This window comes from Ornithodoros turicata, chromosome 9, assembly GCF_037126465.1.
Source record: "Ornithodoros turicata isolate Travis chromosome 9, ASM3712646v1, whole genome shotgun sequence".
NCBI lineage: Eukaryota > Metazoa > Arthropoda > Arachnida > Ixodida > Argasidae > Ornithodoros > Ornithodoros turicata.
In genome coordinates, this window is record NC_088209.1 from 24,731,057 (window position 1) to 24,746,611 (window position 15,555).

Sequence of the window (15,555 nt, forward strand, 5' to 3'; positions counted from 1 at the left end):
ATCAAATGTTTTATTTCGTATTATAAATCAGCCTCGTTTCATTAAACACCCAGTACGCAAAATATGAATGATGTCGATGAACATTACGAGCTTTAACGAGTTTTCGAAATGACACGCAAATATCTTGATAGTTTCGAATTCTCCAAGAGTTGGTGATGTCACCAAGACTATAGCGTCTGCCTTCTAGAAACTTGATCCATAGCGGTACTTTAATGTTGTCTTATTACCATTTAATTTTTTTTTTACAGTTCCGCCGACGTCCAATATTCACGCGTCCACTGCTGCATATATCGCTCCTAGTCACTGTTACTCTCCAGCGCTGAGACGGAATAAAAAAGAAAAGCAGTTTTGTCTGCATATGGATGGCACAGTTCCTGTGTAGTCGGCCCAGGACGCACGATCCCCCCTAAGATGGTGACGTTGCCCGCCTGCGCGTGGCCGACTACGGCAAGCAGTTCCATCACTACCACCACCACCGCTTAGGCTGTGATCCGGACTGCGGTGGACGAAGTACTTTTCTACGTCCATAAGGATTTCTGAGTAGTACCTAGCTGCCAGTTGTATAAACTCGTCGAAGGGCTTTTTTTTTTTTCGGTGGATTTCGTCCACTAGCCTGCCGGCCTGTACGGTATTTTATCATTTGGATAAGTAGGATCTCTCAATGAGACGTCCCCAATCGCACATGTCCGCAAGAAGTCTCGCATGCATGATGCATCTCAATAAGGATACTTGTTGTTGTGTGTTGGCGGCTAAGGGTGTGAAATTTGAACTGATAGAGGATTAATCTATTTACAGTCTATGTGGTTCTGACACACAGTAATTTGTGGGTGTTACGTAAAGCGACGCGACGTGCCGTTCATAGAAACCAGATTATGGCAATGATAACCAAAGTCTCGGCACCTGACCGACGTCATTTCCAATCAGCGTACCAAGTTTAGGGGTCCTACGTCAAGCAGGAGGCCGCAAAACGACAATTATTTAATGACCATTTGGAGTTTTCAATTTCCGGAGTTTGCCAGTTTGCTTCGACGGCGGAGAATGACACACATCATCATCCCATTTATGTGTGTGTGTGTGTTCGACAGGTGGGAATGCCGTCATTACGCGCGCAGATGTAGACTAAAAAAAAAAGAAACAAAAGATATCCATCCATCTAAGGCACTCCGTTTTCGATACCGTTTCATTCAGACGCCATCATGTTCACCACGTGTACGTCTCAGAAATCTTTCTTATCTGATTCGGCCACGCGGTGACTGTTCGCGTCTCTCTCCGCCTGGTTTTGACGCAGTTCGTGACTTTTGTTATCTCGTGGTAGTGGCTGATAAGTACGCATGCCCAATACAGCGAACGTGGCTCGTGCCTGTGTGAACTCTGGCGGGAACGGAATTGTGGTGTAGCAAAATTCAGTTGGCAGCGATTCTTTGCCGACGTTCCTGCCGTGACGCGTAACCGTTTGAGTCTCATGACATTTTGTGTGATAGTTCGCGTGACCTGGACTCAGTCTTTGCTTGCTGGAAGACCATGAGAGACGTCGAGAAAGCGTCGTTGGAGATCTGAGTGCCCACCGAGATGACCAGTTCGTGTGCTCTTCCAACGTAGCTATACTCATAACGGCTGTCTTATAGTGGACTACTTGAACTAGTGCACCTAATGTTGGTGAGTGCAGGAGATTGCTTTTGTTCATAGTTGCCTGGCGTTGCCAGACTTCGGGTTGTTATCCCGACCCAAATTGTTCCTGTCATACCCTTCTTTACAGATAAACGTTGTGCTTAGCGCCAACTTTCTACGTTGGCCAATGTACTTAAATTGCGGTTAATATTTTATACTCGTTCTGTGGACGGGCAACGCCAGCGGCTTCAGGTCTTACAATGTCTTCTTTTTTATGCTGTTGTGAAGAAGAACCACCACCATCGAATTCGCAAGGAACGTCATCTTTGAATTGATTTTCGGATCATCAGTCGCCCATTAGATATGTACAGGGTGTTTGCTCTGACGTGCCCAGAAATTATATTTAAAGCGAGCGATAAAAGAAAAGCAAGTGGTACTTTTTTCTGCTACTTGAGTAAGAAACAGGTACTGCATCACTAGTAGCGCCTGTTTCTTAGTCAAGTAGCTGAAACGTAACACTCGTTTCTCTTTTATCGCTCGCTTTAAATAACATATTTTGGACACGTTAGAGGAAACACCCTGTATATACATATATACCTTTTGCCTTTTAACACTATGAACATTTTATTTTGTACTTCGGGACTAATCGAAATTGCGCGCGTCTTGCGCGCACTGGGAAATGGGAATCCGAATCACGTAAAAAAGTTGGACACTTGAAGTGATCGGGTTCGGTATAAGGGGGCGCTTTCTTCTGAAAACTGACGAAGTATTGTATAGTTACAAACGGGAAGTGACAGGTGCTGGTTCTTTTCTTTTTGTTTGTTTCTCTTTCTCTCAATAAAGTGTGAAATTCTAATGAACGTGTACTAATCAACCAGATCCATTTCATCCACGTGATTTTTGCAATAAGTCTCTGCCAAGCGCGCCAGATATTGGATAATTCGTGCTCGATATGAGCGTTAACCTGGGGCCGTTAACAACAGGGCTTTTTAGGAACTTCGTGAGCGTTCATTGATGGCTACAACAAAGAGTAAACTGCAAACTGAACTGTAGGAAAATGGGATAAAGTACAACACATGAAAAGATATACCTCCTGTCTCTCTTATCAAGTCTCTCCCCTGTTTAATCTCTTCCAGCGTTAGTCGCAAATAATATGTGACTAATTAAACTAAACCGACAGGGGAGGCATATATTACTCGTATATGCACTTTTGGTGCTTTTTTTTTTTCTTTTTCGAATCTCCCTAGAAGTTGTTAAATCTTTGAATTCGCGATTCACCTGGTGGATAAGCCTGCATATATAGTCACGCCTACCGTACGTGCTCGCATGTAATACACTACGAATGACTTATCTTTTCTATGTACCTCACTTAAACAGTCTCCTCAGCTACGTACCAATGTGGCACGGCAGCAGGTGGATACCATATATACGACGCTCACTATCTGTTTCTTCCGAAATGGCATCTATTAAACTAGAGCTGTCGCTGCCACATGTACGTCCACTGCTCAATAGACTCCTCAGTGAAGCGAATAGCATCGTGTGCACGCGCGGTTGAGTCTCTACCTCCCTCCCCGCAAGACACGCGAAACTCCTTGGCGTCCATCGATCCAGGGAGGAGAAAAGCTGCCGCTGAAATGGCGGAACGGCACACGCGCCGGGAAATGCGTTTTACATGTCGTCTGCCGGCCATAACCTTCCGTTCCTTGTTTTTATCTCGAGCCCAAACTGAACGTGCACCGCCGCCGTTGACCGGTCGATCCCCCTCTCAAAAGGACTTTAGTGGATCAACGGGAGCAGCTGTCTGACACCCCTTCACCTTTGAGCCAGATTTATGGCCGTGATTGGGGGGAGCGTAGCATTGTTTTTATGGAGTAGTAAAAGCCACAAGTACTTAGAGGTGCCCTGTTGAACGTGGGGCCTCAAGATGCGAAGGAGGAGTAGAAACAGTGTAAGCTTTTGGAACGTTCGGTGTGACGTTCTCTTTTGAATGAAAAAATGAGCTTTGTTCAGGTCGGCGTGGGGCGTAAAGTTGTCCATTTATAGTCATTTAAGCGTGAGAAATAAGCGCAGAAGGCTTTGTCAGTGCCGTCAAAGATGATCGTGATGATTGGATTAGATTTTAAAAAAAAAAGAGTTTAGTAGTATCGTACGCTATCGCGTTTGCGTACACAAGGGATAGCGTTGGTGGTTCTATGTACGCCGAAGACATAAACAGGGCTTTGCGCATTGCGCAGAACCACCACGCTATCCATTTACGTACGCAAAGGCGACAGCGTACAGTATACTAAAACTCACTACTGAATCAAGATTGAATGTTCAGCACCCATTAAATTTCACCAAAGATGATAATAGAAGGCTTTAGTTGTAGCGTACACGGTCACCTTGCTTTACCTATTCACACCAATCACTACGGTTTTGGTGCACTATAGCCATAGCTGTTTGTGCGCAATGAAAACTCCCACCCTCAGCAGCAGCAATCGTTTCGCGTATACGAAAGGATATAGCGCGTTCACACTGCTCACGCGCTAAACGTTAAGCTACGTTCATACGGAGTATACGTCCGCTACTTCCTTGGGTACTAAAGCGATTGTCTACGCAGTACTCAAAACTCTGATGTTTGGGAAAGGTGATTCAGGGCTTGTTGCATAGAATATCGAGTGTCATTCACTTCAACTGTCATTCATTTATTCATTTTAACCAGGACTATATGCGAATAAACCCCCACCCACTTTTTTTCTTCATTTTCATCTCCATTACATCCCCCGTTTATGTGTTATGACACTGCCAGTAAGTTGTCAGACCTCTGATACACGACGGATTTTCTATATGTATGCGAGCGCAGTGCATGTGTGAGATGAATTGTCAATCATATGTAAGAAAGTGCGACTACCTGTTGATGGAGCTGACGCTGGGGATGTTGTCCTGATCGCAAACGCCATCAGCGAGGAGTCGGTCCCGGATCTCCCAGGCGAACATGGTCGGATTCTGCTTCTTGTAGTTGGCGATGGCATCCACCACCTTGGGCGTCGCCACCTTGGGCTTGCTCCCGCCGATCACCCCCGGTCGAATCGATCCCGTCTCGTAGTACCTACGCACACAGATGTATACGGAAACGTTAGCCAGGCTAGCTATATACACGCGTTCTGTTCAGTACCATATTGCGTTGTATGCATGCTTTTGACATACCAGCAGAAACAAAGGGGGGGGGGGATATGTTTATTGCGAAAAAAAAGAGGCAGGTAAAAAGGAAAGGAAACAAAGGGGTTGCAAAGATAAAGCAAGGGTTTTCCTAATGAAATGAGCGTTTGGAAGACGAACCATGCACTTCTCGATTGCCGATCCAGTGCGCTAACCACTACACTACGCTGACCATGCTAACCACCGGCAATCGAGTGGTGCGTGGCTCGTTTCCCGGCATATTTCAATAGACGATTTTACAAAGATGCGCGCGCCACCATGGGCACGGCGCAAAGCATCATGGGGACTTTGAGGGACATTGCTCTGTCGTCTGCTTCGGTTATTGTTATCATGGTTTATCACACCTGACGCTGCCGCAGCGCACACCGGGAATAATGTTGTTGTTGTTCTTCTACTTCCGCCTCTGGCCGTCTCGTAATGCGTTAAGGCGTTCTAAGTTCCCATGAGCCCTTGCGTGTTCTTAGGAAACTTCACGCTCCTGTTGTGTTCGTCCGTTTGTGTGCTTCAGCCTCGTAACGGTTGCTTTCCATCAATCTTGGCTAGCACTGTAGCATCCGGTGAAGGGCATGAAGTTTTTTTTTTTTTTCCTTAGTGCGTGATACGATAGATGGGCGCGTGCGTGCGTGCGTGCGTGCGTGCGTGCGCGATATCTTTACCGGGCACCATTACGCGGAACACCCAGGGCGTATAAAATAACGGGGTGGAATACATTGTGACCTTCATTGAATATCCACACCCGCTTCGTTAAGCGATTTTCCCTCTCTCCTTTCAGCCTGACTTTACATTGCGGATCCTCTCTCGAGGTTTCACCCATTATACATAAACGCGAGAAGAAAAAAAATAAGGACAAAATGTGAGCTTGTATGTTTCATGGCATATTTTTAATCTCCAGCTATCCATTTCCAGCACCCCTCCCCGCGAAAGAAGTGCAGCTGTGGACGGATGTGACTCCGTTCCATGTAGGCCCGCTGCTATATAAAGTGTTGCAGTATGCATCTCGTCCTTCGTTACAAAGCGGATCGATATGCCTTGGTTGCGTAAGTGTTGACTTGGCTCGCACGAATGCAATGCTGTCCTGCTAAAGTCTGCATTAAGGTGGAATTTTCGTTTTGATATCCAACATCCTCATGGGCGTGAGTGGTACTTCCCTACACATTGCACACGTCGTGTGGGGAAGGTGTCATCATCCTAATCTGCATACTTTCATTGAGGCTTCTCGCGTAGTGCAGTCTCGATAATTTAGCGTGTTAGCGAAATCTATACAGCTTGAGCTATGGCTATAAATAGTGTACTGGTGTGTATGCCCCCGATGTGTGTGTGTGTGTGTGTGTGTGTGTGTTTAAGGCTCGGGTTTTGGGATCTAATAGATATACATATATCTTGAGCGGTATGAGTACATTTCTTTGCTTACCGCGGGTACTTGAGGCGCATGACACCTATCAAAGGCCGCACTGGGCTGCACTTAGTGTGCGCCGATCGATCTATGATGATGATGATGATGATGATCATCATCATCATCATCATCGTCTGTTCCTGATTATCTGTTCCCTCCTGACTCGGTGCATACACATATGCTTATGCATTTACACGGTGCATAATGGTAACTGAGTGAATAATTGTGAACGTAAATTAAACGTGAATAATTGTGAATAATTGAGTGAACAATTGTGAACGTAAAAGTGAGCGTAAATTCGCCCGTGCAAAAAACGAAATCGGAGCAGTCTGACGTAAACATCAGGGTTCTTGGTGTGACGTCAAAAAGCCTGACGTGCCATCTGGTGCCACCGGAACACGCTGATGTAACACAAGAAAAGCCTGATGCCCTCGGAACACGCTGATGTCACATCGGAAGAGCCCACGTCCTTTGGAATTGGAACTGTACGACAGGTTCCACAAGTCGACAACAACAACTTCATTTAAATGATGATGAGTGGGAAGGTTCGCCGCTTCCACAAGTCATTCTAGCTCTCGCTCTATAGTATTTGCATGCTATAACAAAAGACCCGTTTAGGTAACCCTGTCCACATGTGCCCCTAAATGGGACCATCTGCGACTTCATTATACCCTCTTACTCTCTCACATAATCTCTTTATTTGCCCCCCTAACTACATCTAAACGCGCTTGACCGGCGCCACAGCGAAACACAATAGGTTTGACTTCGCGTCCATTGAGCAATGAACAAATCGCGTCTCGGCAATAACTTCGACCATGCAGAAACAGAGCAGGAACTTAACCACGCTTCAACAGTTCAACCAAGAAGAGGGACGGGTAGGGAGGCAGATTTTGACGTCATTATCTACTAGGCCGCCATCTGGTGGGTGGGTGGGTGGTGGAAGCCACCACGCCAACAATTAAGTTTTTGGCGGTCTTTCATGAGGTCATTATGTCACAACAGGGCCTTTTGTTGGCAGCGGAAAAGTGACTGTGTTCGGGACGAACGCATCTATCAGAGACCCTTCGCGTTCCCCAACACGGGGGCAGTCTGCCATTTTAAAGTCAGATTAAGGGTGACACCACTGTTGATGTCATTATAACGGAAGGGCACAGCAAGAAGAAGAGATAAAAAGGGACACCATCTTTGTTCAATTCACATTATCTACTCCCCCTATATAGTGGACTAGGACGGCAAACTTCCGGATGCGTTCCAGGGTTTTCTTTCCACTTTTTTATCTTTTCTTTTCTGTTTTGTATTTGTCTTGGCGGGGAAGCATTCGCGTCGTGGTAGTAATGTAGAGCAAGGGGGAGGGGGGCGATGTAGATGACTTCGAACCTCCTTTGGTACTATTGAAGCGTGTGACAAATTGGCCAAATTTAGTGTTATCTTAAAACATCATTTTCCTTCTTTTTTCTGAGTTTATTTTTCCATGCGTCTGAGTGACAAGTCTTATGAGAAAACCAGTATGTATCTAATGAAGGGCGCGGGCTATTTGTAGTTACGCGCTTGCTTCAATTTTACCGAGCGATTTTGTTTTGGGGAAGGGTTCCTCGTCGAATATATGTCCTTTATTTTTTTTATTTTTTTGTCATAATAGGCATTTTCCTGTTATAGATGTTTCCGCCCCTTCAGAGAGGTATTTCATTTATTTTTGCGTGACGCTGTCCCGGTGCAGTAGCACATGATAGAAACCTCAACACGAACTATATTCAGCGCGAAGAGGTATATTGATATGTCGTACCGTCCGAGGATCTTGGAGACGCATCCGTGCGAGACACGCAGCTGCCGCGAGATGTCGCAAGGTCGTACCCCTTGATGGGCCAGTTCAACGATTCGCTGTCGCACGACGTCGGGCAGTGGACGACCGTTCACAAAAACGCCGCCCAGCTGGTTCACGCCACCATGACCTGAGGAAGAAAACACAAGATTCAATCTCATATATATTTCAATCTTCGGGGGGCAATATTTCATTCAGAAGTTTCGAGGTCATAATACCTTTGTACCAGGATATAAAGCAGGTGTGCCCTGCTGGACAACACAACTAGACAGGCAGCTAGAGGGACAAGAGACAAGTAGGCAGAAAACTAACAACTAGAGGGACAGGACAAACACACGGCCCATGTGTCGTGTGTTTGTCCTGTCCCGCTACTTGTTGCCCGGACCCAGGCTTTTCACGTCATGGAAGTATAGGCTTGCTCCGTAGGGAGTAGGAATATGTGATCAAAATATATAAACAGCTGTTTGATTATCTGATTTGTCGATCAGAGAAGCCGTGTGCTCATTGCTCGTCCGTTTCAATACAGTTAGTTGTTAGCCGTACTCTTGCACAGCAACAACAACAACAACAAATAAATCGTGACTATGACCTGGGGTACTTTTGTACAGTGACTGCGATGGCGTATGTAAAAGCGTAGCCGTTGGAAACATTTGCATATAAGGTGTACATGCTGCTCCTCTTTCGCCAGACCTCAACTAATTTGTCTTTAAAGATAACAGCAGTTTATTAGGACTGTGCGAAAAGTCATTTTAAAATCCAAGCGAATAAACGAAGCGAATAGCTACGAAACCGGGAGGCGAATTCGAATTGAGTTGTTTTGTCACCGAATCGAGTACACACAGAACATACGGATCTTCGTGACGTCATGCATATACGTTTTCTTGTGGCGTTTTGGGGCTCGCGCGATCATTGGATTGGATTGGAAATGGAAGAAAAAGATGTTAGTCACGAGCCAGTCAGGACTGCCTACTCCAAAACGCGTTTGCGGGTGGAACAATAGAGCCAGAAAAAAGAGAGAAAAAAAAACAAACAAACAGGAAGCGAGTATGATGTTGATGTTGATGAAAAAAAAAATAGACAATAGGGAGAGATTAGGAAGCGAGCATCTTCGGAACTGTTCGAATACATTTGGTTTGACATAGATAATCCTTACATTCGAAATTCGAATCTAGAATTCCATATTCGATTCGATATTCGAATCGAATGTATTCGCTTCGGTATTCGAAACATCTGAATATTCGCTCAGCTGTACGGAGTTCATCCACGACTGGTGCAGTGCAAGTGAAACGTGTAGTACACTCGTCCATACACGGTCATCTCGTTCGCTTTTCCTGAGATGCTATTCAGCACCTTTGCGCAGTAATGGTCACAAATCCAACAAGGACCAGAGAAGCGCTTAAAAGCTTAGGCCACCCCAACGTCGACAACCCCGAAGCAAACGGTGTACTACACTTCTCAGGCCACAAAAGCCGGTAGCGGGCGAGATTTATGTTCCTCTGTCGCATACTTTCAACGCGTTCTCGCTGAAAGCGCGCCCCCCTCCACGAGCCCGTCTATCTCGCGGTGCGATCAGAGTTCCTGTCGTGCCTTTCGATAAACGCACATTCGTTTCGAAGGCAATTAACGACAGCAACGCGAAAACAGCGTTACACCTGGTATATTGAAGTGAATTGCTATACAAGCTGGGGTCTAGAAAGTACACTGCCGCAAAGTAACGCGAAACGAGATATACATTAAGCAATGTCCCGAAGCTTGCACGTATTGTTTTTGCAGACCCGAAACGCATACGATATGTTGAAGGGTTAGGAATGAAATCAGATTGTAGTAAAACATTGAATGTGGGAGTCGTGTTTTGCCTCCTAATCGTTGTGCCTTTTGTAAGGTACGTGAGAACGGTTTCTTGTTTCGTTTATTTTTTTTACATTCAGCACATTAATCGTAATCTTTTTCTTTTTCTTGCATTGAACGGATACGTTGCAGTCTTGTTGTGCAAAATCGGTGACAAGGGGTCAGGTGACGAACTTAGTTACAGGGCACCTTTTCATAATTGTCATTCTCCATCAGCACAGAGCTTCTATATATCCAACTAAATTCTGAGCTGACTGTATCGCTTTGCTTATTCGAAACGTGAAAATATGTGCTGAAAAAGGAACTCCATCTTTAAAATACTCCAGTAATTGCATTTGAGTCGAATCGTGAATGTCCCACTGCTCTAAATAATCTAAATATAATCTAAAGAAATCTAATCTGTATCTAATAATCTAAAAGGTATAGATAAGTGCCTCCGACTATTGGTAATATTTTCCGACAAAACGTAGCGCACAACTCTCCAGCTATATATTGCGTCAACCATCCTGCAACGGCGAACTTGTGTATAGGCGAAGCGTGAGGACAGCGGGTGTTACGGAGAAGAGCACGATGACTTCCAAAGCAACAACAACAGCAGCAGATAAATTAACGATGATGAATGGTGAAATTCGCCACATGAGGTGCGGCCCACACACAAACACAGACAAACAAACACAATATATCTTCAGCCATGAAGCATGGTAAGATTCAAATGCATGCTTGACTGTTCAATTTTTCCGAGTTAGACAACATTTCCTCGCAATGTGGGACAAAAAATATGAGACAAAGCGCGCAAGACGATATTAGGAGACACCAATTTTTGCTACACTTTAAGCGCGACACCGGATGTCCTTCTCGTCAGCCGTTCGCAGGACCTGCCAAGTCTAATTTCGGCATCAAATTCGCCACGACTAGATCACCCCTTTCGCGCCGGTACCTCTTTATTCCCCAGTTTCTGGGTGGGCCCAAAGTATCCCGTCTCGCATGATGGGCCATGTCTAATACCCAGGAACGAGAATATCTCCGCCGCGGAACATGTCGGACGAGACACGGGGAGACGAAACCCCTTGTCAGCGCCCTTTTTCTTTTTTCTTTGTTACTTCTTTTTAAGTACGCGGCACGTTCTACCTGAACAGCTGCCAAAACAGAGACGACTTATTAACGCTATGACGCGAAGTGACGCCCCCCCCCCCCCCCCCCTCTCGCTCTCCACCGCGAAGTCGAGGTGCAGAACCGTTAGCAGCGGGGTTCGAAGCATGAACCTCAACGCGCGCGCGCGCTCCAGAAATTTCTTGGCCGTTATATGCACTTCTGAGCGTCTCGTTGCTAGCCACACCAAGCCCACCCGCCGCCACACACGAAGGGCTGTCTGCCGCGAAACAAGCCGTCAAAGGTCGCTTTCCCTTCTTGCTCGCGTTCTTGGAATAAGAGAGAAAACACGCTGGTCTATGCAGGCAGAACAGTCGATTTGGTGTGTGCGTGCGTGTGTGTGTGTGCTGCTTCCTAGCACGTAGCATGCTGCTTCGGTATTTTCGGTTGGGCTTTTGGTTTTGATCCTCGGTTTTCAGACTAGCGCGAGCTGCGAGTTAAACATAGAAGAGAGGATGCAGTGTGTGGCTGTCTCCCGTTTGTGTGCGACACTATTGAGAGAGAGAAAAAAAAGAAGGTAAACATTTGGCCGATTGCTCTTTTCCGTGAAGAGCACTTGGGGAATTCATGTTCTGTACTTTGTCTGCTATTTCGGCGGTGGCTGGTTGTGCTACTGTGCGTCGCTTTTTCGACGGGGCAAGGGAGTTGTGAACGCGGACAGTATGGGCATAAAGAGGCACAGCGAGGAACCGCACGGTTAGGTGCTGTAGATCGCGTGCAGTGCTGAGACCTTCTGGCACGTTCTCAGCTTTATTACTGCGGAAGAGACGTGATCATTGACATCAAAACATACTATGTATACAGTGCTGAACAAAAGTTTACTGAACGCCCTCCGGCGTATTCCTTCCTCAAAGTGACACGCTAGCAGCGCATGTGACAGCACGGACTTAGATATGTGCCTGTAGGTAACCCAGTCACCTGTTTGCAAGTCCGTATACGATACCATTCGCTGCTAGCATGTCACTCTGAGGTATAGGAATGCACAGGAGCGTGTTCCGTAAGCTTTTGTCCAGCACTGTACATTCACTTCAATAGTATGCAGAAGAAAGAGAAGAAACTATCACATCTTATCTGTACCAATCGTCTCATAAGATTATTTTATTTATTATTATTTTTGTGTGGCTATGAGCTGGCTATGGCTTTTTACTGTGGCTATGAGCGGCGTACAGAGGTGGACAGATGGAGAGAGGACAGCCGGGAGGCGTGGGGTACAAGGGGGTTAGTATGCATCCTGGGCCGACTTCAGAGGGAACTGTGCCGACATTCGTCTGGAAAGTCCTTGGAAAACCCAGGGAAAACCTCAGACAGCACAGCCGCCGGTAGGGTTCGAACCCACCAGCTCCTAGTCTTCAGCACGACCTTGGCTACAACCAATGAGCGGACGCCTTAGCCCACTTGGCCATGCCGCTGGTCGTCTCCTACGTGGGAAGAAGAGTGTGTTGCACGTGATGCCGGGTTTTCACGCGAAGAAAGGCAAATGACGTGCACGCACATAAATTACAGCCGCAGCGAAGCTTTCTTATACAAGGGTTTCAAACAAGTATTTGATAATTCTCTCCAGACATTTTTTCTTCGATGCTTCCTATCGACATCCGTCCCCGACCGCCTTTCACTACCGCCTCTATACTGCCTCGCTCCACGTACCGCGTTTTCCATCATTCCATCCCCTCTTCTCGCTCTAAAACTTCGATGTCATATTATAGTATAGCTGAAACCCCGTCTCCCAGTTCGATGCTTCCATCCCATGCGCGGCGAACGACTGCACGCGATGGCTCGTATGATGAGACTTGCTGGATATGAATTGATGCCGACCTGCCTAATGGCTCTTTCAGCAGCTTAAGCGCACGGGCCCTGGAATGCTGCGCTTTCCCTCCGCATCCAGCTTGGTGCCGCCACCGCCACATCACTCATGAGGGCGCTGAAACAGAAGCTCGCGGTGCGGACTCCGCTACGACGACTGTCAGGGCACGATAAGAGCCGAAAAAACGAGTAGCCGCAGGGACCTGCAGGCAAACCGAGAGACCCTTTGTTTCCGCGAGTAGCTACGATCGTCCTGAAATGCAACGCGGCGTGCCAAGTATGTCGCGCGCGTTTCCACCGCCTTTGCCCCTTTGGTACCGCAAGGAAAAATGAACCGTCCGCCTCTGCCACTGCTAATCCGTCACTGCAATGATAGGCCCACGGGGAGATGCAGGCGGTCGGAGTCTTTGTGAGGTGACAATGGGAGCATTGAGAAACCAAAGAGTGCCTTTGTGAAATGGTTCGAGACCGTAAAAAGTACAGGCATTGCCGCATCAATGTTAATTGTGATGGCGTCATTATGCGCAAATATCGAAGGTTTGTGCCAGGCGTACACTTCCTTTTCGTTTGGCAATTTTAACATGCGCTTTAGTAGAGGTGACCCATACACAGTTTGCTTTCTGTAGCGTTTCACCGATGCAAGACGTGGCGCTGATGTGTCTAGCAGAGGTTCCGAAATTGGAACGCGCGCGCGTGTTCACGAAAGGCGTCAATCTGTAGAGCTGTTGGTTGCTAAATGACTTACGTGGGTGCTTGTCCGTTGATGAAATGCGCTCTATTATTTCTGCATAATCATTTCGTAAGCTGTGTACAATGTGCTCCAAAAATGCGAGTGCATAACAGTGCACACTCTCCAGAACAGAACTTGACCGCATAGCACGTTGTCCGCCAACTATTGCCACGAATGATAGCGTTACCGCTTCTGATGCGAAGAGTGACCGGGGCGGGGGGGGGGGGGGGGGTACGCCTTTTTGTAGCGATTTGGATATATGATAACTGATACAAAAAGGCGTACGCCCCCCTCTCTCTCTCTTCAAATCAGAAGCGACAACCCTATCATTCGTGGCAGTAGTTGGCGCACAACGTGCTGTGCGGTGAAGTTCTGTTCTGAGAGTGCGGTCTGTTAGGAGGACAGGGGTAATCTTAGTCTTCATATGGACTAGATACATTGCCACAATCATTCGTCCTTTTCGGGAGTAGATGCACTACCACAACGATTTGTCCTTTTCTGGTCTATGCGCACGGAAGTTTAGGGAATATTTCTGTACTGAGGAGTAAAATTGGGACTAATTGCTTTCAATTTACTCCTTTTTTTCTCATATTGTGGACCATGTGCTATGAGGTTGCTTTTAAGCCCATCTATGCTCTTGGAAATTAAGAATACTGTGTTATTTGGTGTTGCTCAAGCATTTCTATTGACTCTTCATCAAGGTACACTGATAGAAACCCACTGACGAATTTTACTTTTCTTTCTTCTCTCTTTCACGCAAGTAGAATCGTACACAGAGTCAATGTAAGTTTCATCTTTTTTTAACTTCGCCCCGTCCTTGTCCCACATTCCAAGAGAAAAAAAAAGGGGAGAGTAATTTTAGTTCTTTTGGGAAGTAGACACAACCACTATTCCCTTTCAGGACCGAATGCCTTATAAAGTTTATGCGACGTTTAGGGATATCAAGCGGTAGGGAGTAAATTTCGCGATCATCGTACTTAAATGGGGGTAATTACAATCAAAAGAGACAAAAAGCTGTAATTACTCCCCAATATGCTCCCTTTTTTCTTAGACACCACAGTAGAACGTCTACGTAAACTAAACGCACTGTATGCGCGTGCTTTTCCCTATAATGCTTCCCCTTCGTCATGTTGCCGACGCGTTCTGCATTCTGTGCCATGCAGAATGGGGAGTCGCCAAAGATGAAACGCCCTCATCAACGGCACGGCACATTTCCCTTGCACGAAAATGCGAACGGACGCGAAAGTGCTTGCCGTGTCTTTGAGGTAAATTATTCGACTTTAGAATGCGCTCGGAGCATCTTCATGTCTTGGCTGGTGTTCTTAGCGAGCGCGTCTCAAAGGATGTGCCAGCACAAACGCTGCGGTAGGCCATGTGGCAAGGGCGATGGAAATCGGATATAGCGTCGATTATAGTGGGGTGGCAGGGCACACAAGCGGCACAGTTGTTTTGCGTCGTGGTGCGTAGTGCAGATGAGCTTGAGTTGTTGCCAGCGAAAAAGTCTAATTTCTGAGATTGTGGAGGGACCGGATTTTTCTGCAGTGTTTGTAAGGCTTTGGACGGCGTTCATCAAGAAAGACCTCGGAGGACCTTCGCGGTTATTCCGGTATACGCAGAAAAGCGTCGCAAATGTGAAATTCTTGCGCTCCGAGTAAGCGGCGTTCCTATTCAGTGCGGTAGAAACAGGGGGATCTCAGACGCGGGGTTATTTTGCGACCGCAGAAATGAGTCAAGTGTTGCCATACAGCTGAGCTCACACATTTTGCCACGTGCGTTATGAAATGAGAACAACGTGGGAATGACCGAACCTCTGGGTCGGAATTTACGTAAGGACAGCGCACAAGGACGTAAAGAAGGGCAGTCAAAACCGTAGTTGAAGAACACAACAACAGAAGCACTGAAGATGATCGTAGATTTATTATGGTACGTGCTTTCGTGCACGAGGCTGCACTTCCTCATGCACCAAGGCAGGAAGTGCAGCCTCGTATACGAAAGCTCGTACTATAATAA

At 46.6% G+C, this 15,555-nt stretch overlaps 2 protein-coding genes across 12 annotated transcripts in view; one reads left to right on the top strand and one right to left on the bottom strand.

Annotated features, from left to right (window-relative positions):
* LOC135368445 (cadherin-23-like) overlaps nucleotides 1–15,555 on the top strand; it is a 489,752-nt gene that overhangs the window by 45,124 nt on the left and 429,073 nt on the right. For 4 of the 6 annotated variants that reach the window (XM_064601705.1, XM_064601706.1, XM_064601711.1 and 1 more), the window contains exon 1: nucleotides 1,344–1,656. The exons of the other annotated variants lie outside the window; for them this stretch is intronic. The gene's annotated coding sequence lies outside the window, so the exon portion shown is untranslated. Of the gene's footprint in view, nucleotides 1–1,343; nucleotides 1,657–15,555 lie in introns of those variants that run through there. 6 annotated transcript variants of the gene reach the window in all.
* The window catches only part of LOC135368447 (paired box protein Pax-5-like), a 144,997-nt gene that overhangs the window by 38,091 nt on the left and 91,351 nt on the right, over nucleotides 1–15,555 (bottom strand). For all 6 annotated transcript variants that reach the window (XM_064601718.1, XM_064601716.1, XM_064601717.1 and 3 more), the window contains 2 exons: nucleotides 7,983–8,148; nucleotides 4,499–4,696 (listed from right to left, as the gene is read on the bottom strand). In XM_064601718.1, coding sequence (XP_064457788.1) covers nucleotides 4,499–4,696; nucleotides 7,983–8,148 — 364 coding nt within the window. The remainder of the gene's footprint in view (nucleotides 1–4,498; nucleotides 4,697–7,982; nucleotides 8,149–15,555) is intronic.